General features: G+C 34.0%; 1 protein-coding gene across 10 annotated transcripts in view; it reads left to right on the top strand.

Moving 5' to 3' along the window:
* MYCBP2 (MYC binding protein 2) overlaps nt 1-26,530 on the top strand; it is a 286,982-nt gene that overhangs the window by 84,322 nt on the left and 176,130 nt on the right. For 9 of the 10 annotated variants that reach the window (XM_047853618.1, XM_047853590.1, XM_047853610.1 and 6 more), the window contains exons 16-21: nt 1,578-1,723; nt 2,054-2,155; nt 9,898-10,005; nt 16,384-16,503; nt 17,788-17,869; nt 25,529-25,646. In XM_047853618.1, coding sequence (XP_047709574.1) covers nt 1,578-1,723; nt 2,054-2,155; nt 9,898-10,005; nt 16,384-16,503; nt 17,788-17,869; nt 25,529-25,646 — 676 coding nt within the window. The remainder of the gene's footprint in view (nt 1-1,577; nt 1,724-2,053; nt 2,156-9,897; nt 10,006-16,383; nt 16,504-17,787; nt 17,870-25,528; nt 25,647-26,530) is intronic. The other variant, XM_047853582.1, reaches the window with a different exon arrangement.

The following is a 26,530-nucleotide window of genomic DNA, read 5'->3' as shown; positions in this document are numbered from 1 at the left end:
ATATAATTTGGATACAGAAAGAGTCTATGATTTTTTTTTAAATAGTATTGGAGTTGAAATGTGTCCTCCTGCATCTTTCCCAAGCTATTTCCATTAAAATCAAGTGTCCCCAATCTCTGAACATGAGCTGTTGATAAGTATCATAAATGAATTTCTGAATTCTCTGATCTTTCCTGAAATTAGTTATTATTCTTTATGTGCTTTTCCCCAGAGATTTACTATCAGTTTCCAATAATTTATAGACCTAAATAGACAGTACCTAACCAAATACAATAGTTTCTTTATTAATGAGGCAGAAATGAATAAATGAAATAAAATCACTATAGGACTATATGCCAGGACACTCTGCACCATTAAAAATGACTTCAAGTTATTATAAAATTGTGACTGTATATCTTAGAATAAATTTAGAATGCCACATTATCTTTGAAACAGTTCCCACAGACAATTCTGTAGGGCATACTGTTTCATCAGTTTTTACTCCAATGGTTAGTGATCCTCCAAAATGTCGGTACTGCTTGCATTTTAAACCCAGGAGTTTCAGAGGGCTGTGTCTTTCAAAACTGCTGCCAGGTAGATCCTTTCTCTTGTACCACCACAAATCTGGATAACCACAGGCTTAGTGAAGCCGTCTAAAGGTTTTCAGTTCCAGTCCAACAAATAACATGAAAGCTATGACTTCTACATCTATGAAATATGTGACTAAGAAGTTAGTTGTTCACTGACCCTGTAGCCAACTTCTGGGAGTGTTCTAGTCTTCCTTGTGTGGTAATCAAATGTCATACACTTAGTTCACAACTGATAAGAAAAAAGACAAAAAAGACAAAGGTAATTGGACACAGTAAGAGGAGAGAATGAGAGATGATGGCATATAAAGAAGGGAGGGAAAAGGAGACGTAATGTATGAAGCTGGCAAGCTGGGTTCACTTATTGATGGCTATCCACACATTCCTTAAGTTAGTTGATGGAGAATAGTGTTGTTTGGTAACCAACTAACTCATCCAGACCATTTAATAGTAAACTGCTGGTGCTTTACTAATTGTGATAACTTTTAAAAATATTTGTTAATAGTGGTTTTGAAGATAGCAGAATCCATTTGTATTTTCTGTAGGAAGATACCAGTTATACCCATGAGGAGCTTAATAAACTCTTGGGTTTGTTTTTTTTTTTTTTAACTTTATTTATTTATTTTGAGAGAGAGAGAGAAAGAGCATGTGAGAGTAGGAGAGAGGCAGAGAGAAAGGGAGAGAGCGAGAATCCCAAGCAGGCTCCATACTGTCAGCACAAAGCCTGACCTAGGGCTCGAACTCACAAACCGTGAGATGATGACCTGAGCCGAAACCAAGAGTTAGACATTTAACTGGCTGAACTACCCTGGCACCCCTAAATCTTGTTTTTTGTTATTCCGTCTATTTATACCTATTCAGTTCTTTAAAATTGGCACATCCTGATCTGAAGGAGTGATTTCATTGCTGACTCAAGTAACTTTATTTCAAAAACGCAGAAAAGATGGTTCTAGAAAAGAGTTTTAAGGAAAGAGTAGAAGGATTTCAGGTACTTTTTTTCTTTTTTTAAAGGATCTGTGGTTGTGGTTCCGGAGAATCTGGCTGTGCTGTGTGTGGGTGTTGCAAGGCATGTGCAAGAGAGTTGGATGGTCAGGAGGCAAGACAAAGAGGAATTCTTGATGCTGTGAAAGAAATGATACCTTTAGATCTTCTGTTAGGTAATTTGATGGATTGTGCTATACATCTTGTCCTATATCTTGTACTATACATCAGTTTAGTAATTAATTTATATTAGTATATGTTAAAAAATTAATAGTTAACTATTCAGTACTGCTTGTATGGTAACTGACAATACGTCATTAATTAAAGGATAAGGTTCTTTTCCTCTTTTTTGCTAAGATTCTTCGAGTAAAAATAATTTGTGTTTTCATTGGTGTTTTGTTAGCTTTTACTTTCTTGAATTTCGCATAGTTCTCTCATAATTATTATTGTATCTGTCTATATGTGTTTTTTTGTTTTGTTTTGTTTTTGTTTGGTAAATCATCTAGCTGTCCCAGTGCCTGGGGTTAACATTGAAGAACACCTTCAGTTACGACAAGAAGAAAAAAGACAGCGTGTAATCAGGAGACACAGATTAGAGGAAGGAAGAGGTAAGATGGAGCTGCATCAATTTTCTTACCCTATCCTGAGACCACTGAAAAGTTTATAGTAACTCATGAAAATAGTACAAAAAATATTCAGGGTATTTAAAGTTGTGCTAATCAATAGAGCATTTATAGAGTAAGACAACCATATTAAGAATTGTGCCATCTGTCTTTAGCAATGGCAACTTTAAAAAAAATATATGAACTTTAAAAACAGATGTTTTACCCAGAGTTTGGACTCATGGTTGTTATTTAACCATGAACAACAAATTAACTTAATAATAGTATTTTAGTTTCTGTTTTCTTAGTTGTCTATGATCATTATCATTTGAGCATGTTCCCAACATTCTTCTTTCAATCCAGTGCATCATTATGCTTATGTATGTCTTTTTTGAAAAAATCTTTTCTAGTTATGAACAAGAAGGGTAAATTGGAGAGTTTGCAGGTTTTAATTGGAAAGATAGATCTATTGTTTCTCTTTTCCTCATTGTTTATGACCAGTTCGCAGCCTGAAAATACATTTCACTGCGGTTATAATAGATATTTTAGTATACATTCAACAAGCAGAGATAAATATAAATATCACTAGAGCTGTTGTTGCTCAGTAGAATCTTTTCTTTGTAGGATTGAGACAGATGGTTACAGAGATCTGTGATTTTATTCCTCTGCTGGACAAAATCTTGACTGGAAATATTTACTGATATTGTGTATTTTAAATGCTTATTAGAAATGACATGATTTGATACATGAGATAAAACCAATTATCCATTTAACCGCCATTACAGATTTTTTTTCTAGGCACTTTTTTTTAATGTAAAATGGAGAAAGTCATAAAATATATATATATATATATATAGCACACATGTATAAATTTTATTTTTATTAAACTTAAGTTGTAAAACATACTTGGAACTTGAAGATTGTTCATTATATCTGATCTGATAAACAAGATTAGTTGACACAGGAATATTTGCTGTTTGGCCGTGTTTATATAAAATCATTACTTTCAAAGCAATTTATGTTAATGAGAATGTATATACTGGCATTATTTACAGTATATAAATATTTGGGAAATTACATATTAAATGTTTTATAGAAAATAGGGTAAAATTTAAGTTGTAGGTCTTTATGACCTAGTAATTGAGTGCTAATTTCTCTTATGTTAGTTATATGGTTTGTTTAAGGATAATTATCAATGCATCTTTTTACAACCTGCTTTGTGTTTTTTGGGAAATATTAGCTTGAATCCATATGACTTGACCTACAAAAACCAGCAATTTCCTTTGTATCAACCAAAGTATAGCAAATTAACACAAAAGTATTGTGATAATTTTCTCCTTCTGTAAAACTGTTTTTCTCTAGCTAGTGTATCTCTGCATAATAGAAGTAAAAGAACACTGATTATGCATTAGTTCAACAAAATTTTGTGATTGCAGAATGTTCTTTTGCCATTTATTTATTTTTTAAAGTTTATTATTTATTTTGAGAGAGAGAAAGAGAGAGAGCACCAGCAGGGGAGAGGCAGAGAGAGAGAGAGAGTGTGAGAGAGAATCCCAAGCAGGCTCTGCACTATCATCTCGGAGCCCGACATGGGGCTCAAACTCACAATCCCTGAGATCATGACCTGAGCCGAAATCAAGAGTTAGACACTTAACCAACTGAGCCACCCAGGTGCCCCCTGCCGTTTATTTTAAGATGTGTCATAGACCTTAAAAACATAAATTCTAATCTTTTAAAGGTTTAAAAACTCCATTATTTAGATATTTACAGGAATTATATTACTGTGTTTGATTTTACAAACACAGATTTATGTTATAGGCAGTTCATGTATCTTTTCTGACAATTCCATTTCATCTGCAGTCCTCAGTATATAGAAAGACTTCTTCAGATTATTGGTGCACAAAAAGTTTGTTTTTATTTTTTGGATGAGCTCTTTTCTTACACATACGATCTTCTTTTATTTCTGTTAAAATGCAATATATAGTAAATATCTTTTCTTGATGGCTTAGGATCTTCATTATGGACCTTAATTATGGCATTCATTGCCTTACATGCTACTGAAATTTGTGCATATTCATGTCCTTGCTTTGCACAGTCACCATGGTTACTATGGAATCATGCAGTGAGGATATAGTTACAATCCACATGTGTTTCATTTAACACAGTACAGTGCAGAGAGAAGCATGCTTAGAAATTTTATTTTGTAAAAACACTTTTAAATAAGAATTTCAACTTTGTACCCCCTTTTTAAAAGTCAGACTTCAGGGGAACTTGAGTGGCTTAGTCAGTTGAGTGTCCAGCTCTTGATTTCAGCTCAGGTCATGATCTCATGGTCGTGAGATGGAGTCCTGCATGGGGCTCTGCGCTGAGCGTGGAGTCTGCTTAAGATTCTCTCCCTCTCTCTCTCTCCCCTCCCCTGCACCCGTGGTCTCTCTGTCTCTCAAAAAGTAAAAATGAAAAGTCAAACTTCAGTTTCATATTCAATGATTTTAGAAAATTCATATACCATATTAAATAATTTAAAACCAGTATGTTGATATGATACTTTTATATTATCTTTATATTCTTTCCCAGCATATCATTATAAGAAATTTTATAGGAAAGACAAATTTTTATAAGAAAACAAAATATACACAGAAATATACCCACACTTGCATAGGAAAAAAGCTAGAAAGGTAAATACCAAAATGTTAGTAGTGTTTTAGTTCCTGAAAAGTAAGTTTACAGGTGATTTTGTATTTTGTTCTTTACAGTGTTTTTTAAATAATCTAAGAGTTATGTTTTAAAACTTAGGCCATTGTTTCTTAAAAAAATAATAAAGACTAATTCTAAGTCATTTAAACGTTACCTTTGCTTTTTAAAAAATATTTTTATTTTAATTGGATAGAGCAATCCCTTTCAGGTACTGTGCTGTTTTCATTATGTTAGGGCAGTGGTTCTCAAAGTGGTCTCAAAGGGACCAGCATCACTGGGCACTTATTACAATTGCCTGTTCTCAAACCCACGTCAGACCTACTGAATCAGAAATTCAGGGAGCAGAGCCCAGCAAACTGTTTGAACAAGCTTACCAGGTAATTCTGTGTGTGCTAAAGTGTGAGAACTGCTCCAGGGACCTTCTACATCAGAATACCTGGGCCTGGGTCACAATTTCTGCATTCTGCTTAAGGAGCTACAGAGAATAGTTTGTCTTGTTTTGTCTTCACAAGGAGGAGGAATGCCAAATAAATTTTTAGTGTTCCAACTGCCACACATACCTGTGGGGTTTTTTTCCTTAGCCTTTGCTTAGTACTTTTTAGATACTAACAGTTTAGTGATGTTAGTAATTATACTCATTAGTAATTGTCTTTTACTTGTGTTGAAATTTCAGAACTTCAGGATTAGATTATAATGAATTATTTTACTTGATTCATCTGTCCCATCCTATTTATCAAGTTTGTGTTATTTCAAAGTTGATCAGAATTTTAGAACCTAGTTCTTACATTAAAACTTGGCTCAGGGGCGCCTGGTTGGCTCAGTCGGTTAAGCATCCGACTTCAGCTCAGGTCATGATCTCGCGGGTTCGTGAGTTCAGGCCCCATGTCAGGCTCTGTGCTGACAGCTTGGAGCCTGAAGCCTGCTTCGGATTCTGTGTCTCCCTCTCTCTTTGCCCCTCCCCCACTCAGGCTCTGTCTCTGTCTCAGAAATAAATAAACACGAAAAAAAAAAAAACTAAAACTAAAACAAAAAAACTTGGCTCAGACTCAGGCCTATTGATGTAATTTAGCTGCTGTTTATAACATAGTTTTCTATAATGGAATATGCTATTGAAATCTGAAAGAGCAGCGTTATTACTGCATTTTTATTATTTTAGAACTTTGTCTTTATATTTTTTATATTATTCTTTTAGATGATATTTTTCTTAAATGTATTATTCTTAGGTACCAGTATATTCATTTGCTTTTGTTTCAGTGACATTTGTGACAATTTTTAAAGCTTTTTAGTTTATACAGGGTTGATTGATAATTTAAATTTTCTGAGTCTTATTTTAACTTTATAGGTGAGATGCTCGTCCATGGAATTTTTTTTTTTTTTTTTTTTTTTTTTTCGTCCATGGAATTTTTAAGTAGAACTCTAATTCATCAGAAGAACTACTGGGTGGTTGTGTCAGTGATCTTATCTTTATATTCCTTCTCAGTGCTCTATTGTAGGGAAAACTAAGCTCAAATAATGTTGGATATTTTTCCTTCTTTCTTCTCCCCTAAATGTCATCAAACTTTCAAAATTGTGAGCTGTAGATGGGGTGAGCTTATGTCCTGGCTTGCCTGGCAGTCCCATTTTGTGCTGACTGTCCAGGCCCTCTTAACTCTCAGTAGAGTTTCACTTTGATAACAGGTTATGTGGTTAGCAAGGCTGTATAGCATGGCAGTTCAGAGTATACATTCTGATGTTAGGCTTTGGTTCAGATCCTGGCTTCTTAAGTTTTGCTGGGGATAGATAACCCTGGAGTTTAATCACTCTGAACCTTCACTTCCTTACCTTTAAAATGAGGGTGACAACTGTACATATCTGAGTAGGGATGTTAATGAAGATTAAATGATATACATGAAAATACCTTACATAGACTAAGCCCAAAGTAAGTGGGCTTTGATAATGATGATAATGGTAATGATAATGATGATGCTAGTGGAGTTGGGCTATTTAGTGGACTTGTATTTTCTTTGGATTTGATTCTTTTTGACCTGGCCTTGACTTGATTGCTTTTCTCACGACATTGGGATGCTAATCACAAAACTTTGGTTATTATTAACAAAACCCCCACAGCTTCTGTAGAATAAAACAGATTCCATTTTGATAAGGAAGAAAAATTAGTTTGTTATAGTTACAAGTTGGAATGTAAAAACAAATCTATTATAGTTAGTCTAATTTCAGAGTAATTGAGTTGGGGTTGCTATTGATTTTTAAGCCCCTAAAACTATTAAGTTTTCTTGATTTGACATATTAAATCCAATATTAGCTGATCTTTCAATGTTATATGAAAGTCCCTTTTTAAATTAAAATGTATAAAGCCTCTCTCTTTACTCCTTTTTTCTGTTCCCTACCCCCATTTCCCCCCCACATCTATGAACCTTTGTAGTAGTACTACTACTACTACTTTTATTAGGTGTCAGCTTATGCATAATTTTCTTGTACCCTGAAACTCCCTGCATGCCCATCCTTAAGGTTTGCTGGCTACCCCCTTCAGTGTGCTTAATTTTGTCATAGCACACGGTCATAATTTCTTCTTGAGCTGAGCATAAACTCTTACCTGCTTAAAGCAGAGATAGTATCTTGTTTTTCCAAGAGTTCCCAGGACTTAGTGTGGTGCATGAAATTGTTCAGTACTAGTCTGTCTTTGTTGACTAATTGAAAACATTTCAGGGAGTTCTCATCACCTTTACAATAAAGTTTCATGGTAGAAAAAGACTTTAATTATTATATGTATCTCCAAACTCATTTCCCACCATTTTCTGCTTCATAACTCTATATTCCATCCATTTCAGCTAGATGTGTTTTTAATGACTGTACAATATTGTTTAATCTCTGAATGCTTTTACAAATCCTGTTTCTTTTGCCTGAAATGTCCTCTCTTCCTTCCCTCTTGGCAAACTTTTTCTCATTCTTTCATCCAGGTTGAGTGATCACTTTTCATCCTTCAGGATGTGTATGGATTTCCTTTATCAAACATATTCTTCGTTTTTATTTCTTTCTTCCCTAATGGACTGAATTCTGAGATCTCTTTGTCATGATATTCATGATACATGATACCTGGTATCTATTACATTCAAGATTAAAAAATGGCAAATAAGTGAATGACTGAACTATGGTTATACAAAAAATTATTTTAGTCCATGGGACATAAGAGTATTTTAGAACCTGGTAGTCTGGTATTATAAACAGTGATTTAAATTGAGCTCAAATGGTATACTTTCTGGTGTGATTGCCCGTGAGCCTTCTAAATTTTTATATGAAAAGATTCTAAAAAGATTGAATTTAGTGAGAAGCTCAAAAACTATGAATATTATGGATGTAATATTTTTATGGGAAGACAAATATCCATAGAATTCAAAAAAAGGTAATATAACTTAATATTACTGTTATTTTGATATTTATAATTCATTTGGGTAGTTGGAAAGTGTGTTAATGCTTTTTAGAGTGATTTATATTCTTTGCTTTAGTAAATTAATTGAAAATGAATGCTTGTTGAAGAAATAAGACATTTTGTTCATATTTGTATAATCTTAGCTTGAAAATAATTGCTACTGCATTACTAGAAAATAATATTTAATTTTTCTATTAACTTTAAATTAGCATATTTCTACCTATAGTGATCATAGAATATGTTATTCTTGGTTTTTCATAGAATTGGTGCTGCTTGCATTTTTATCTGTATCTTGAGACATAATTAAAATTTATTTTTCCTACCCATTTTTTAATATTTGATGAAGGGTGCTTTGGTGTCGAATTTTATAATAGGGCAATAGTTTTATATTGTTCCGTTGCTAGAAAAAATAATTATAGCTGAAGAGATACAGAGAATCAAGAAAAAACTGGCTTTAATTAAAAACATGCAGTGCTTATATACTGTCAGTTCCTTTTTCATATACTGGTAACTTCTTAACGGTCAAATGTAGAGTATTTTGGAATTTGCAGGCATTTTTGATGTTGCTCAAACTCAAAGAATGTGTAGTTCTATAAGAACTAAAATTTTAAGATATAATTTAAAGTTTTCCATTCTTTTCAAGCTAAATGATAATAAGGAAAAACAAATTTTAAATTTTATTAAAATTAATTTTGCTATTGGTTATTTTCTTGGATATAAGTGGAAATAACTATAATCTGTATGAATGTGCATTTGTATATGTATAGTGGAACTTCAGAAAGAAATTACTTTATCAGAGAATTGTTAGTGTTCCAAAATGTTACTTGGGTTAGCTTCCCCTCTTCAGCATCAATATGAAGCTCAGCTTATCCTTGTTTCTGATTTTGTGTATGTGGTTAAAAGAAGTCACATATAGTTAGATTTATTCTTTTTAGAAGATTATATATATCTTCTATAATGCTGACTTCATAAAGTAGTGATTTTATACACACACACGCACACACACACGCACACACACACGCACACACAAATGTGTGTCCGTATGTGTATATGTACATATCAGATCATACTAATTTTTGGTTTGGTTTTGTTTTTTGCTTTCTTGATTTCTTACCTCTATGACAGAATGTATTAAGTCGATAACATTTTTCTTGGTTTTGTAGGAAAACTGATGTGGATTTTAAATCTTGAAGACTGTTAAAATTTAATCTTTTAAAAATTAGTTGGTTTTGTATTTTAATTGGAGAAATGTTTGTTTTCAATGAATGTTTGGTTTACTAAGTTTGAATATATATGATATTAAAAGTATTTATAAGATAATTTGATTTATTTTAATTGAACTTTCTGATTATATACTTGAGACTTAGGAGCTACATGATACTTTTATGAATATAAAAGATAGAAATTATACTTTATCAACTGTATTTCAGATGTTAAAACTTGTCTGTGGAATGGTGAATAGGTTATTATTGGGGGTGGAGGAAGTTAACGTGGGGGAATTGGGAGACAAGTATAATGTCTAAAACAGTAAAGAATAAATTTCCATACTTTTACTTTGAATTATTTTTGTTCATTGTAGTGTTTTCATTTTGTGAGCTTTTCTATGCACATACAAAATGTTTCTCCTCAGGCCCCCTTGTATTTGCTGGTCCTATTTTTATGAACCATCGAGAACAGGCTCTAGCCAGACTCAGATCCCATCCAGCTCAGCTAAAGCATAAACGGGACAAGCACAAAGGTATTTGGTCTTCCTTATCAATTAGGTGGGATACTTCCCCCGTTTCCTCCACTCATTTGAATTTTGTCTCTGGGAAAATGCACAAACCTAATTCTTCTACTTTGCTTCTATCATTATATAGCCTGAGGAGAAAGAACATGCTGAAAGTTGTACTGTTTGTCAATGACTGTCAATCTTATTTCTTTTTATTTGTTAACTTTAATGAAGAAGACATTTTATGGTGTATCTTTTTCTTTCCCATTTCTTTTCAAATTTCATAAAGTTAAGGGAAAGTGGAAAAATAATGATTTCTTTCTATTTTTTATCCTTTATTATCTGCTCTTAGATGACTGCTATCTGACATTTTATAGTCCTTTTCTTAAAAATGCAGTGTGCTTTAGAATTAACAAAATTACTAAATTCAGTGTATAAAGTGATAGTTGACTGCTATTAAGCTTTTCCATTGTTTTAACATTAAAGTTTATATTCACAATGCACACAAAAATGGTGATACATGTAAGCAAAGAGTGAGTTATGTAGGCCTGTTCTAGTCCTTGAAAACTATCAGAAATCTAATAAACAAGTCTGTGAGTGACTAGGAATCTATTTCTGTGTAATTCTTTGAGAACTCATCATTCTGCATTAATTAGAAATATTTTTTTAAAAGCTTATTTTTGTTTAAACTACAGCTATGGGTCTTTTAAACTACAAGGTCAGGAAAGAATTTAATGCAGAGAGTTTATAAATTTATATATAAATTCTGCCTTGAATCATGGCATGTGACAAGTATAACTAATAGTTGCTGTTTTCTTAAATGCCCAAGATATACCCTGCAAAATAGAAGAGAAAGTTTTAAAAACATGCGATCCATATAGACAAATTACTCTGTTTTGTGTCTTGTTTTTTCCTTTGCTACAAAACAATTATAGACTAATTTTATTTTTAAACTTTCACATGCAATATATTATAATTCACTTTATTTACATTTGCCTCTCTTGGTTTATCAGTTTGCCACTCAAAGCAAAACCACCAAACAAAACAAACAAAACCCCTGTTGTTAGCCAAAGCACAGGTAGAGCACTATTTAAGATACATTCTACAGAAACTAAAATTGAGAATATTTTAAATCTAATGTGATTAACCATAGTAAAATTTGTGATTGTTTTATTTACTGAGTGCTCTAATAATGCCATAAATATTTACATCAATGGAACGCTATTTACCATGTACTTACTATGTAAACTATCTTATTGCCAGAGTCTCTGATCTCATATTTTATACTACACCGCTATTGGAATGGATTTTCTCCGTGTCTTTTTTTTTTTTTAACCCCCAGTTGTTGGAAAGTGCAATTTTTCCAGCACTTTACCTGAAGTTAAATGTTCACATTTCATGAAACAGTTTAAAACTTTTTCAGCTCCATGTTGCTATCTTATGGCCAAACATCTTTATTTTGCAGAATTTGAAGATGAAATGCCAAACGAAGACTAGGGTTACAAATTCAAAACAGACTTATTACAATGTCTCATTGATTAACTATACAAATTACTCAACAGTAGTTCCATCTTAACTGCTGCAGGTTTATCTTATAACCAGACTGCATATTTGTAGCAACCTCTTCAGAAGGATCTGCTTGTAGTATTACAGTATACAGCCAGTTGTGTGTATGCATATATGTTTTTTTATCAGGTTTTATGGTTTTATAACTGAAACAGTTTCATCTCTTTACCACCAAAATGAATTTAAAGTGTAAGTAATATCAAATGGTGCTGTTTTATGTAGAGTATTGATTTACCACTGACTAATTCCTGTACACCCACAAATTCTCCCTTCTTTTGTCCCATTAGTCCTACTGTCCCTGTCATTTAATCACCTCACCATACACTGCTTTTACTCTTGCTATATAGAACCACAGTCACAGTCTTTTAATACGTATATTTTTCTCTTTTTCCTTACCCTGTTTGTCTTCCACGGAGAAATTCACTATATTAATTGCTGTGTCCTAGCTTACCTTTAAATACATTGGTGGTACAAACTATAGGATGGTAATAGGTAAAATTGCCTAGACTATGACTTTTTTATGGGCGTGTGGAGGTTAACAACTGTGGATTCATTGTTAACAGGAATGAGTTCTAAGATGGAAAGTTGGAGAGCTTCTGCCTGATTGAAAGGAATTCAGAGAAGGTTACAGAATCCATCCTGTTCCAGGGAAATTTTGATTAGAGTCAAACTAGAGTATATGAGGCTTGTTATATGTTAGTAAGTCTAACATATGATCCATAAAACAGAGTAATTTGTTTCTATATGATCATATTTCAAACAGATACCTGGATTAACATTTGTTTCAGCTCTTTAGTCCCTTACGTAGAAAAACATTGTTTTGTAGTACTCCTAGTTAGGAACATCTGAATTATTCTGGAGATCAGTCTTGAAATCTGGCTTGAAGTGACCAATGTGAAAATCCGAAGGCTCACTGATAAACATCTGTGTGTATTTTACACCTATTTTCTGTTTAGAAAGGCATGGTGTAACCCTTGTAACTTTTGAATCAGGCCTCAGTTTTAATCCCAGATTTGTCATTAATTAGGATATATGGCTGTTCATAAATTTTATAATCGCTTTGGCTTTAGTTTTCCTTATTTAAAAATAGGATTGATAATTCCTGATTTTATATGTTTGTATATACATATATATTCCTTGCCATTAGAAATCCTCCATGAATACTAGCTTTAATTCTTTGAATTGAATTCTTTGCTTTCTCTTTTAGAATTATCCAAAAGGCACAGATTTGAGATTTGTTAATTATGTAATTAATTAGTTGATTTTTATAAAAGATTGAAGATGTCAGCCATTTGGTGGTGGTAAAACACATGAGCCTTATTTTCGATCAAACTCCAAAACTGCTCTACTGTTTATTACTTTTGACTGGTTACTTAACCCTTGTAAGCCTTGGTTTTCCCAGCTGTAAAGTGGAGTCACAATACTGATATCATTGGATTATTGTATTGATTTTTAAAAAGCAACAATAGTAAATATTGATTGAGCACTTTTTATATATTATTTCACTTAATCCTCATAAGGACCTTGTGAGGTAATGTATCATTATTGCTTTTTTATAGATGGGAAAGCTAAGACTTAAAGAAGGCCCAGTGTCCTATTGTCCTCATACTAGCAAATAGTACAGCCAGGATTCTAGTCGAAGTCTCTTAGGCTTCAGTGCCCAAAAGTACTTCTCCACTGTGCTATTTAAATTTTCAGTGTTTAAGCACAGAGCAAGTGGATAGCAAATTGTAGTTGATAACTGGTTTGATGTTTAATTTTAGTGATTTTGCTCAAAGTACTCACAGTATTCTGTGATACATTTTGTGATATGCATGGCTCTAAGATTACCCAAAAAAGTGGAGATTAAATAAAGATTAAAATTAAGAGTTAAAGTCCTTTAATTCCTGAATCTCCTTTTCTCTATGTATGTGCACAAATATGCGTAAATAGTGTAGAGTGTGTGTGTGTGTGTGTGTATGTATATATATATACATATGTATGTATATATATATATATATTACTTTAGATACATATCTGTCCAAACTTTATAGCTATTATAGTTTCAATATCACATATCTATGAACACACTCATATTAGGGGAAAATGCAGATATGCTTCTTCCTAAATGGCCAATTATAAGAATATTCAGACCTAATTATTTTTCCTACAAATGTGAGATTAATTTTATTGCTGCTTATTAACACTTTACTAAATAAGGAGCTTGAGCAGAATTAATCTTGCTGAATTTCACTTGCTGATTCTTGAATTGACACTGAATTTTTGGCTACTCATCAGGTACCTTTTTTTTCTTTGATAACCTATAAATTTCTAAATTATTAGAAGCATATTTAATTTTTTTGACTGACATCAACTACCAGATGCAGATATATATTTTAAAAATTCTGCCACTACTGCTGATAATGATCAAGAACTTCATCTCTGTTTTTTTACTTGTGATGTTTTCACCATCTGTAATAATTGAGATTATTTTCAATAGTTAGATACAGGTTTGTTTAGATAAACTTGAACAAAATGTTTCTGGTATTTTTTTTACCTTTAAATAACAACTACTACTCTTTTAATCACTGTGATTTTAATCAGTAAATTACTAGGCTTTTTTTTTCCTCCTTCCCTGATGCTATGCGTCTATAATGGAATTTGTGTCTATTAATCTCTGACTCAAGGGAGAGGGCAAAATGCTAAACTCAAAGGTAGAATCTTCTAATTAAGCATCAATACATCTATATAAAGTAGAATGACACTTGTAATATTGAATTTAGTTAAGTCTGGCAAAATCATATGAACACAGTTTGTTTTCTCTATTAAATTAGATTTGGTTTTAATAATTAGATATTTTTAACCAATTGAGATAAAGCAGTAAAATTTCTATACATCTGTTATCTTATTGAAATTGGTTTTTAGAAGATACTTACTCCTTTTGTTTAGGCCCTGTCTTTCCTGTCTTTCCAAGATGAGGAGTCTCTGAACTAAGATTGTATTCCATTTTGGACAGAGTGAAAAAAATGTTGTGGTTTTTTTTTTTCTTTTTAGCCCATTCATTCTTTCAGATTTGATTTGGCAAACCCACATTAGATAATTTAGCAAAAGAGGAATCACATTCTTTATCCTATTATAGTAAAACCTCTCACTAATTCAGAATTTATTATACTTCAGATGCAGTATTTGTTATCTTCTTTGAGTAAAAAATTCAAAATAATTTCTTCCTCTGAATTTTCAGGGTCATACTTATAAGGGGAAACCTGTCTAAAATCACTAGCTTTTCAAACCAAGGGCTCAAGAAATGAAGGATTCCTTCAGCGTGCCTTCAGCCTCTGGGTCCAGCAATTAATTCTTGTATGTTAAAGGACTTTTATGTTTATGGTACATTTTTATGTAATATAGGCCTATTTTGAATTATAATGTAGGTAACCACATTTTATTTATTGTAGCCTTTAGTTTCATCCATAATCTGTACTGCTTGAAAGTATTAAAACTGAATTTTTACCCAAATATTCTATGATTAAGACCTTTTTAGTAAGTCATCTGAGCCAACCCATTCTGTGTTATTCCGAATTAGTGAGGTTTTACTGTCCTAGTGTTATAAAGAGTTTAAAGCTTTTTGAAATGATAGAAAGTTGTTTAGTTATAAAAAGAGAAGTCATAATTTAGGCTAATCTTGTCTTAACTGGATTATTACTAAAAGTTAGAAATATTAGATTAAAAAGAAAGGATAACATTGAACATAAAATGGTTTGATGTTATTCTGTCTGGCATTTTAAAGTGATCAATAAAAATTCAGATTTAGTTAAAAATGTGTGTCTGTGGATCCACATGTGTATCTGCATATTATACACACTTGTTTAATGTTGCTATACCACAAGAGAGTGGTTTAGACTAATCAGCCTTTTGAAATTCCTTCCAGAACTAGATGTATTCCGTGTATAAGGAATTTGAATCTTGATGATATAGAGGTCATATTTTAGTGATGTGTAGTCTTAGATTAGGAAAAACAGAATTGCCTCCCTTATTTACACATTCCAAACTAAAGTTTTATATTCTGGAATGTGGTTTTTATTTTATGGTCAGAATGCCAGAATATTCAAAGTCAAATGTAAAAACTAGGTGGAGAGAAGAAGTCCTGAAGCAAGTTTAGGGGAGGAAATTATATAAAGAAGGGAGGAGGAAAGAAGAAATGAAACAGAAAGGTTTGGGTGAGAGTGGCATTGGGGGCCAGAAGAAGACCACAAAGTAGAATGGCTGAGGGGCAAAGTGGGGCAGGAAAGATGAATAAGAGTCAGCCATTAGATTATAGTATATTGGATAAAGCTTGTTGGTCTTTATAAATTTTTTAAAGTTCAGTTGAGTCTGTGGCAGTACTGATGGACAGGTTAGCCTTCTAAGATGTTTGGGAAATATAAGTCATTTGCAAGTTGACTAGGAATATTTTTTTAAATGGCTAGTACTAACACTATCACTGTTTAAAATAATTGTTAAATGACTTTGCATGCAGTTATTTTTAAGCAAACTAAAATTTCCCATGTAAACTATTTAGAATTTTGTTATGTGTGTAATTTTATGACCCATTTACATTGCATAACTGACTAGCTTAATAGGTTTTATCCATAACTAGATCTTATCTCTGTTTTTATTGATTTAGTGATATTTGCAAACAGAAGTATGTAGTATATCTTTTCAAAATTGCTTCTTTGCAGGTAGATTCTTGATCTATCCCTTCTAACAGCTGCAGATTCTTCTTGCTTCTCTTAACATTTTTCTCTTGTTCTTCCATAGTAAACTGATTTAAAATCTTATTTTGAAGATGAATAATGGCTTAATTACAAATTATAACACTTACAGATGGAAGTGGAGAACGAGGAGAAAAGGATGCAAGCAAAATCACAACATATCCTCCAGGCTCTGTGCGATTTGACTGTGAGCTCCGGGCGGTACAAGTCAGCTGTGGATTTCATCATTCAGGTAGCAGCTGGAACTTTAGGGTATAAATGCATTTTTACAATTGTGCTAAGTAACTTATTTGCTTAGTTTTGACAAATGTAGTCTAATAAGTGTGTGTTAAAAGCAGTAGTTTGGCAGTTTCTCTCAAATCAATAAAAACTTTGTATTTATTACAGACTCTCTTTTAAAATCTATCTTCTGATGGACTTGTGTTATAATTCAATTAATGAAACTCCTGAAGATGAAATAATCTCTAAAATCTCTCTGGACTCTAGGAGCCTGTGTTTTTTATAACCTAATCCCATGTTTTGTTACTGTTCGATGAAAAATGTGTATCGACAAATTTCTTTATTTTTTTTAAATGTAGAAAATCATTAAATTCTTAGTCAATTATTGACATGTGACCTGTATTGCCTAGATTGTACTATTCAACCTTAATAAAAATAAAAAATGTTAAATTATTTCTTTGGTACTAAATATATTTCCTTATTTGATAAGGCATTGACAGATATTAAAGTTCTGACATTTCATTGATGTTGTGCATGATTGTACAAAGCTCAAACTCATCTGCTACCTATAATCATCCTAGATGTAAGAGAACAATATTTTCTGTGGAATTTTCTACTCATTATTAAAAAGGTTTTACAGTTGGTCCAAACCTATTCCTTATTAAATATTAATGTTATTAATGTTATTAAAGGGCCTTTAAAAATTTTTAATGTTTTAAGAAAAACATTATGCATTTTTATAACCTACAAAAATATTTTACAGAACTAAAATTATGTTATCTTACTAAATATAAATTGTGATTCAGTTATCCATTTTTTTAAAGTTTTTACTTTAATCACATGGTGCTCATATGACAAGTGCACCTCTTAACCCCCATCACCTATTTCACCCATCCTTCCACCCACCTCTCCTCTGGTAGCTATCAGTTTGTTCTCTGGAGTTAAGAGTCTGTTTCTTGATTTCTCTCTCTCATTTCCCTTTGTTCATTTGTTTCTTAAATTCCACATGTGAGTGAAATCATATGGTATTTGTCTTTCTCTGACTGACTTATTTCGCTTAGCATTATACTCTTTAGCTCCATCCACGTTGTTCAAATGGCAAGATTTCATTCTTTTTTATGGCTGAGTAATATTCCATTATATATGTATAGCGCATATTCTTTATTCATCAGTTGATGTCAGTTACCCATTTTTAATAGCTTTCTATTTTAGTGAATATTATACTGCTTTCAGTATTGTGATAAAAATATAAAATGCATATAATGAAAAAACATAAAGCTCTGTATATTGGTTTCAGTGGTTTTAATGGAAAATGGAGATGTCTACACATTTGGCTATGGGCAGCACGGGCAGCTAGGACATGGAGATGTCAATTCCAGGTACTCTTTTTGTTTGAAGATACTTTTTTTTTTAACTTTTCTTTTTTCTTTCTAAATATATATCTCTACACTTGAAATAGTATTTTTATACCACTGTTTTGCAAAATGTGGCCCATAAATTATCGGTGGATCTTGATTTTGTGGTTGAGTGCTTTTGTGGGGCTAAACGATTTTGTAGTTCCAGGAGAAAAGTTGATTTACATTTTATACATTTAAAATATCAGAGTGGCTATGATTATCACAAAATCCTAGTATATTTTTAATAATTATTATCTTTTTAAAAGTTGTTCATGACAATAGAAAAGGCAATGAATATCCCCAAAGTGCATTTAAAAAAATAAGCAATAGATGTATTCATATTCCTTGATGTTGTCTGTTTTGAAATCTTGGTCTAATATTAACATGAAGTCATTCAAGCGTTTGAATAATTTTCAAACAAAACCTGTGGTCTCTCAGAGAAACTGCTTTGGCTTACCCAGCATAGTGAAGAACTGATCGTGGTGGAGACTACCAGATGTCACCTGATACTCATTCTTCCCTACTTCATTTGATAGTAGAGTTTTAGTTGGTGACATGACCATGCAGCTAAAGACTTCATTTGCCTACCTCCATTGCAGCAGGATATGGCCTTGTGAATTAAAGTGATTTGTGCAGCTTTGGAATCATGCTGTTAAAGGGAAGAGAGGGTACTCTTCCGTCTCTTGTTCTTCCCTCCCAGCTTGCTGCCTGGAGTCCATGTATGGTGGCAGGAGCTGGAGAAGTCATTATAGTGATCATAAATTGGAAGCCATGTATTAAGAAAAGCAGAGCTACAAGATAGAAATAGTCTCGGTTCCTGATAACATCGAACTGCCATATCAGCTCCTTACAGTAAAATAGATACTTACCTGAGAGAAATGAACTATCATGTTTAAGCCCCTATTACTTTGGCTTTCATTATAGCAGCTGAATCCATATTCTGCTTAATATGGTGAGAGATCTTTTGGTCAAAAGTGTAGAAAATCCATCTTTATTAGTTCAGGTCTTCCAAGAAGAAGTTGCTAAGACAGGATTAGATGTGCAAAGGGTTCATTGGGAGAAAACTCCGGTGGAGGATAAAAGGGGAAAGAGCAGAGAGAACTGTCAAACACACATATATAGGTCTGACCCCTGTGAAAGGAAAAGAGGGAAGAAGGATAGAGTAGGAAGTGTCTAGATTGAAGTGCAGTTCTGAGAGAGTTTCAGACAGGCATTGGGGTGTCCTCAAGCTGAGGTTGCCTTTGGAGGAGCCCCAGATTGGGCAGGAGGGCCCAGTATTATACCTTCTTCATGCTTAGACACAGGCTGGAAGCATCCCTGGGGAAGAATGGCCTCATGGAGCCAAAGGGACATCATCTGAGGCTGTCACTCAGCTGTGCTCCCTGGAGCAGGTTGTCAGAGATCTGAGTGATTCACGTACATGGCTGCCCCACCATTGAAACGAGGCTTATTGATCAAGTCTGGAGATAGATATACGGTACTTTCAGGCCAGACTTACCAATTCATTTTGCCAAAAGAACCTTCTTTCTTTTTTGAATCTTTACTCTGCCTCATTCTCCCTTGTGGTTATAAGGTATCTGCCAGAATCAATGGGACCTATATGGTTTCTCATTCACAATTAGTGAATTATGAAGAAGCCAGGTTCTTAATCCTGGCTGCACATTGGAATTACCTAGGGAACTTTAAAAATCCCATGCTTGTATCCTGCCTCTGTATTCTATACTCAGGAAGTGTGTGTTGGGAGGTGGGAGTAGGGTGGGAGGTGGATGGAGGTGGCAAGGGCAGTGCTGGATAGGATCAAGAGTTTTTTCTTAAGAGCTCTCCAGATTCTAATATGTATCAGGATTAAGAACCACTGTCTATCCTTAGAGAGCAAGGTCAGATCCATTTGCAGTGCACTCAAAATGGGTATGAAATGTAGTACTTAGTTACTTTGATGAATGTTGTTGCTAATGAGAAGACATGATTAAGGTATCATTGAGTTTAATTTCTCACTAAAAACACAAGTGTAACATATATTTGATACTCTTGTCAAAAGATCTGTAAAACTATCACAACTTTTTTTCTTTTATTTAATTCTAGTGTAATCAGCATAAAAACTATCACAGTCTTAATGACAAATATTGTGCTTGGAAAGACAGCAAAAGGTCTTTGGCAGAATCAGTTCATCAAGTGTCACTGGATATAGCATTTGGATGTTGGACATTGGACATGATAAAATATCAGTGCCTTGCAGGGTTGAACAGTTACTATCACAGGTGTTAGAAGGCAACAGATGTTTTGCTTTATAGTTGGATGACATCAGTGATATGCAGAGACTGAGTCAGGGTTGTAACTTGACTGGGGAAGAACTCGGCAACTTTTTTGTTCTTTAGTGGGGCTCATGACACAGAAGAAGACGGTTTGTCATCATCATCATCATCATCATCATCATCATCATCGCTGTTATTGAACTGGTGTTTATTTTGTAGTCATGATATAAGCTGAGAAGGGTGCATTATAGTTAGACATGATGGACCATCAATCATGTGCAGCAGGATGGCATTTCTTCACAAGTCATACTTTATACTTGGATGCCATTCCACAGAAAATAATTGGCAAATAGCTGTATTTCATGGTCTTGACTGAGTGGGAGGGAAACAGTGAAAATTATGATTATAATCAAATCACAGCCCTCAAGTAACTGTGAAATATGTAGAAGGAACCACATAAGCACAAGATTCTGCTGCACTACATTGAGGTGTAATGGTTGTTGAAAAGAGAAGGTGCTCTTGTCAGCTTTTAAAATGAGAGGTTACCTAAAAACATTGTCTTGTAGACCTGATTTTATCAGTGAGCACCATCCCTTGATTTTCAGTGACTTGCTCAGGTGATAATATTATAGCAGTTTGCTGAGTATTTTTGAATAGCTTGAATTTATCATCTTCACAAAAATATGATAGGTTTAAGTGTTGACAAAATATCAGAGTTTCTTAAGACTTAACTCTGATGGAGTTTGCTTTCACTGCTCAAAATGGTTCTTTCCCCACAGGTACATTTTCATTCCTGGCTCCATTGATTGAGTTGTAACTGGAAGGTTGTAACATGTGGTGTGGGAAGAGCTAAACTGGGTAACCCAGTGAAACAATGCCTACACACTGTGCCTGGTGTGTTAAACAGAAATTAGTCAAAACTTTCTGTTGTAACCACTCTAGTTACCCTGTTTGTCTGGGCCCATGTGGGACTTGGAAGGCAGGACACAATACCTGTGGTATTGATTCAGAGATGAATTAGCCACTTCTATGGAGGAACAGTCCCAGGAGGAACAGAGCCCCTATAGCATACATGTTAACTACCACAAAGAAAACATTTATAGGTATTTAGTTGAAATAAAGTACATAGTTGGGGGTTATTTTTAAAAGTTTATAGTAATCAAGTTCTTTTAACTGGAATTTATTGTATAGCACACATTGATTATGTGTGGTTAAAGCAAAGTAAATATTGTAGTGTGCATTGTGGTAAAGATTAATAAAAATGTTATTGATTCTCTTTATTTAATGTGTTGTCTTGGCAGAATGACTGAGTTCATTCTCCAGTTTGGGTCCTGATTCTATCACTTGGTGCCTATATGACCGTGGCCACGTTTCTTAACTTTCCTTTGTCTCAATTTCTTTCTCTGTTTAATTGAAGTACATTTCCTTCAGAAGGTTGTTGTGAGAATTCAGGAGGATAATGCCTGTCACTTAGTATAGGGCCTAGTCCATGGTAGGTGTTCAGTGCTGTTAGCTGCTGCTTTTTAAAGTGAATGTCAGAAAGTTAGAGCTTTTCTATATTCACCCCTGCCATGAGTCTACTAACCCTCTTTTTAGTTTGTTTATTTTGTTCAGTATGCTTCTAAATGTCTGAATTCTGTATTCTTTTTAAGCCATTTACAGTAAACTTAAACCTGGATATTTGCAAAGAGATTATATAGTTTAGATACTTTAATTCTCTGTTTTCCAGTAGAATTTTGATCATTCTTATAGTATTTTTGAGTTTCATCTTTTTCTTGCTATCCTGACTGCATTCTGCATTAGTATATTTATTACCCTATCATAGTATCTGGAACCATTTAGACAAGGTTGAAATCTTCATCTCCTACCAACTATGTGACTGACTGCAGTTTACTAGACCTTAGTTTAAATATCCCATAGGATTGTGGAAGAATCAATTCAGTGTATGTGAAATGCGTAGTGTGCACACATGCATGCAAACATACACACGTGATTTTTCTTTTCTTGTGTTTTCAAAACAATAAATGGGCTCACTAATATTATGGAAAGAGTTCAAAGACTATGTATTAGAAGGTCTGCTACCGGCTCTTGGGAAGATGCTTTGAGCTCTTCAGATCTACCTATAGAGTTATTTTGATAATCAGTTATACAGTCTATGTGAAAGTGCTTTGCAAAATTGCAGATAAGTTAACAGATAAAAGAACGTCCCCTTCATTCTTTGTTAGTGGACATTTCTGTTAGAGAGCATTAGTTCACCGTATAACCCTTTGAATGGACAGTTGTCTTTTTGGCAAAAGTCTCTATAGCTCAGAGTTGAAAACGATTTACCTTTCACTACTATTCTTGGCCATGTTACTCCATCCTCAAGTCAAAAAACTACCGCTCTTTTGAGGCAAGATCATTCTGTTGTACTCCCTTTTATTACCTACCGTTCAGTCATTGCCTTTCATTCACTGAAAATTTAGTATCTGGTTCACAGTGTTTTCTATCTCTGAGTCTTGTCCCATTCATGAGTGACTTCAGTATCCATGAGAATGGTCCCATACACTATACCTATCTTGGCACCTTGTATCTAGTAAACTTTACTTCCACATTCATGGTGGTTATTTCCAAGACCCATCTTGGATCAAGCATAGCTCCAACTCTGAATTCCTAAGTTTATAAAAAGCTCATAGTCTGATGATAGCTTTACTTTACTTGGCCTTTGACTCTATCAGTACTTCATTCCCCACTACACTCTACATTTTTACTCTCTCTGACCTTTTTTACTTTATTTTCTACCCAACTTAGAGATTGTTATGGATTTTTTTCACCTATACCCTTACCAGCAACCTCAGTTTTTTTGCCCTCTTGGTCTTGATAATAGGGCATGGCAACACTTCCTGCATGAATCAATCTATCCATATTTTCCATATCTAACTTATACTTCTGGAAAAAAGTAAATCACCATATATGTGCAGATTGGTAAATGATTTCCAGATTCAACCAGGTCTTCTACAATGGGCAGTAATTGTTCTGTTTTGTGGTTTGGGACTATTTGGTTTCACATCTCTTGAATTTGATGAAAGATATGGGATCTCTCTTCAGAACAGTAGGTATAAGAATATATACATGAAAGTTGGCTTATGGGGCACCTGAGTGGCTCAGTCAGTTAAGTGCCCGACTTCAGCTCAGGTCATGATCTCACGGTTTGTGAGTTCAAGCCCCGCACCAGGCTCTGTGCTGACAGCTCAGAGCCTGGAGTCTGCTTTGGATTCTGTGTCTCTGTCACTGTCTCTCCTCCTCCTCCTCTGCTCGTGCTCTGTTTCTATGTCTCTCAAAAAAAAAAACGTTAAGAAAAATTAAAAAAAAAAAGTTGGCTTATAAATTTAGGAGGTTCACGGATGTCCTGAAGTTCACTCATAGGCTATCTAGAAATCCTTTGGATCTGAGTTAAAACTCCTGGTCTAGATATTTATTTGTTCCCTTTACCATCCCTTTTTTGTAATCTTCATATTCTCTGCTTACCCATTTCCTTCTTCTCTCAGCATGTGACTTCTGTTCACATCACTACAAAAATAAAAACCATTAGGTGGAAAATTCTTTAGCCCACCAACTCTACACACCTACCTGCATCCATACTATTTCTTTGCTCCTTTTCATGTTACTTTGAAAGAAGGACCTGTTCTTGTCCATGCTATGAAGCCTTTACCCTAGGGATCTAGTTCTGTTTCATTTCTCCTGTCTAAACTGTATCTTTAGCCTTTTTATCTTTACTCACTCTTGTAAACCTAAACAAAGTTCTGTCTTCTTAAAAGGAACAAAGCCTCTTTGAGCTTCATTTCCTCTTTAGCTGTTGGTTCTCCTTTCTTTTTTCTGTTTTGGGGCAGAGATTCTTGAAGAGGTTTTGCATAGTCTCTGGCCCCACTGTTAATGCCTCATCTGCTGTAATGTTGTGCCTATTTCCACCAGAGACTTTTTCCTTGCTAAATCCCATGGTCACTTGTATATGTCTCTGGAGTGTTTAGCATGTATATTATATCCCTCTTCTTGAAACTTTCTCCTCCAGTGACTGTCTTCATGCCACATTTTCCCAGAGTTCATGCTTCCTCTTTGTTATGTCCTAGATTGCTGTGAGCTCTTCTTCCTCTGTCTGTCCATACCTGAAGTGTTGGAAAAAACTCATGATGAAAATTAGGATCTGTTCTTTGCTCTAATTGTCTTCCTAGATCTCTCATTCATTTTCATAGCTTGAGTGAATGTTACCACCATCTACCTTGCTGCTTAAGCAAAAACCTTCCTGCCAAGTCTAGTCAGTTCCGTTCCTTACACAGCTATCATACTCGTTCATTTCTTTGAATCCACACTGTTTTTAGTTCAGGCCTTTATCATAACTCATCCAGATTATTGTGAAATTTTCATAACTAGGTTTCCAGGTGCTAGTCTCGCCCTTTCCAACTCAGTTTTCATTGGAGCCTGAATAACCATTAAAAAATATACTTTATGTAATTTTTAAAAAATTTGAAGTATCATAATTGTCTGAAACAGAGTTCCTATTATGTGTCAACTGTTTCTACAGTGATTATTCTAATTACAGATAATGATTACTAAAAATGGTGAATAAATGGTTAGTAAAGTGATACAAGGATGGGGACAAGGATGGATACAGTGGATATGAGGGTGTCATTTATTCAGTGTTAACTGTGTGCTGGACACTGAGCCAAGCACTTGATGTATATAAACTTCTTTATTGTTCGTAGGAAGCCTATGGGGTAGGTACTAGTTAGTACTATCCTCCATGTTATAGAAGAGAAAACTAAAACACAAAAAAGATGAGTAACTTGCTTAAAGTCATGGTCACAATGCTGTTGGAGCCAGGGTTCACACCCTGGCCATCTCATCTAGCTCTAGAGTTTAAGCTTCTAGCCACTGTTGTAGTGCCTCTCATCGTATCCCACTCTGATTTCATTAACTACTGTATTAAAATCTAAAATTATAGCTCAGTAAAAAAAAGGTAGGAAAAAGAGTATAAAATTGATTGTTTTGTATAGTTCCTGTTAAAGCTGTGTATGATTTTTATTTCATCCAACAAATATTTATAACATGACTTTTGCTATAAAAGCAAAAGTAGCACCAGTCTTTGAGAAAAGACAGAGATTGTGTGTCCATAATTAGAGTAATAAATTTAGGAAATCCTTTTAATAATCTCTATGAAGTCAGTGATAACCTCTTTTACATCTTTGTGGATCTAGGTGGAAACAGGCATATAGTACCTCAATAAGTATTTAGTAAATATACTATTAGTGCCTTTTATGTCTTCGATTCCTTATTGCAATGTTTATTTATTGCTTTTTATTTCAGTTGAGGCCTGTAAGAAATTGACTTAATTTTTTTTTTTTTTTTAACCTAGGGGATGTCCCACCCTTGTTCAAGCACTGCCAGGCCCTAGCACACAAGTTACTGCAGGCAGCAACCACACGGCAGTACTTTTAATGGATGGACAGGTCTTCACATTTGGAAGTTTTTCTGTAAGGAATTTTTTAAGCATTGATAGTATTGCATTGTACCATTGCCTTACAATTTGTCTGTGTTAGCTGTTTTTTCTGGTTTCAGTGAAATTCTTGTGTTATAATTATTGCATATGCATATTTCCTGTCTCTACATCTAGTGCACACAAGACCTGAATGACGTTACTTTGAAATAACTTTCTTCTCCAGGATAGCATTAGAATTTATTAAATTTAACAATGTATTAGAGTTGGACATGCTTATTCCAGGTCAAAATTCTTTAAACATTCAGTAGAGCTAATTCTATCATTTGGAAGCGTATTTCCCAACTAGCTTGCACAGATTGATTTTTCTTAACCTATAGAACTGTTTCTAACTTAGCACTTCTTAAAGGCTTAGTTTTCTTAATAGATTTATTTAAAATTATAGTTTCCTTTTTCCTCTCCTCCTCTCTCTCTCTGTTTCCCTCTGTTTGCCTGTTTGTTTCTCTCTTTTTGCCAAAACTTCAAAAGAGTAAAAAATGCTCTGAGAGTTTTGTATAGTTTGGTCATAATAGAGATCAAGGAAAAGCCTCATAAGACTTTAAGCCTCATAAAACCTATACCATCTCTGTCATGGGTAACTGTTTACAACTCTATAACCTAAATTTCTGGGTTGGAATTTGCAGCTATTGATTTTTCAAAAATGTGAATGTGAACTTTAAGAAAAAATCTTTTCGGGCACCTGGGTGGCTCAGTCGGTTAAGTGTCTGACTTAGGTCATGATCTCACGGTTCATGAATTTGAGCCCCGCATTGGACTCTCTGCTGTCAGCATGGAGCCTGCTTGGGATTCTTTCTCTCCCTCTCTCTGCCCCTGCCATGCTCTCTCACTTGCTCTTTCTCTCAAATAAACTTGAAAAAAAAA

This window comes from Prionailurus viverrinus, chromosome A1, assembly GCF_022837055.1.
Source record: "Prionailurus viverrinus isolate Anna chromosome A1, UM_Priviv_1.0, whole genome shotgun sequence".
Classification (NCBI taxonomy): Eukaryota; Metazoa; Chordata; class Mammalia; order Carnivora; family Felidae; genus Prionailurus; species Prionailurus viverrinus.
Note: the sequence above shows the minus strand (reverse complement) of the source record. Positions and strands in the feature narration are given on the sequence as shown.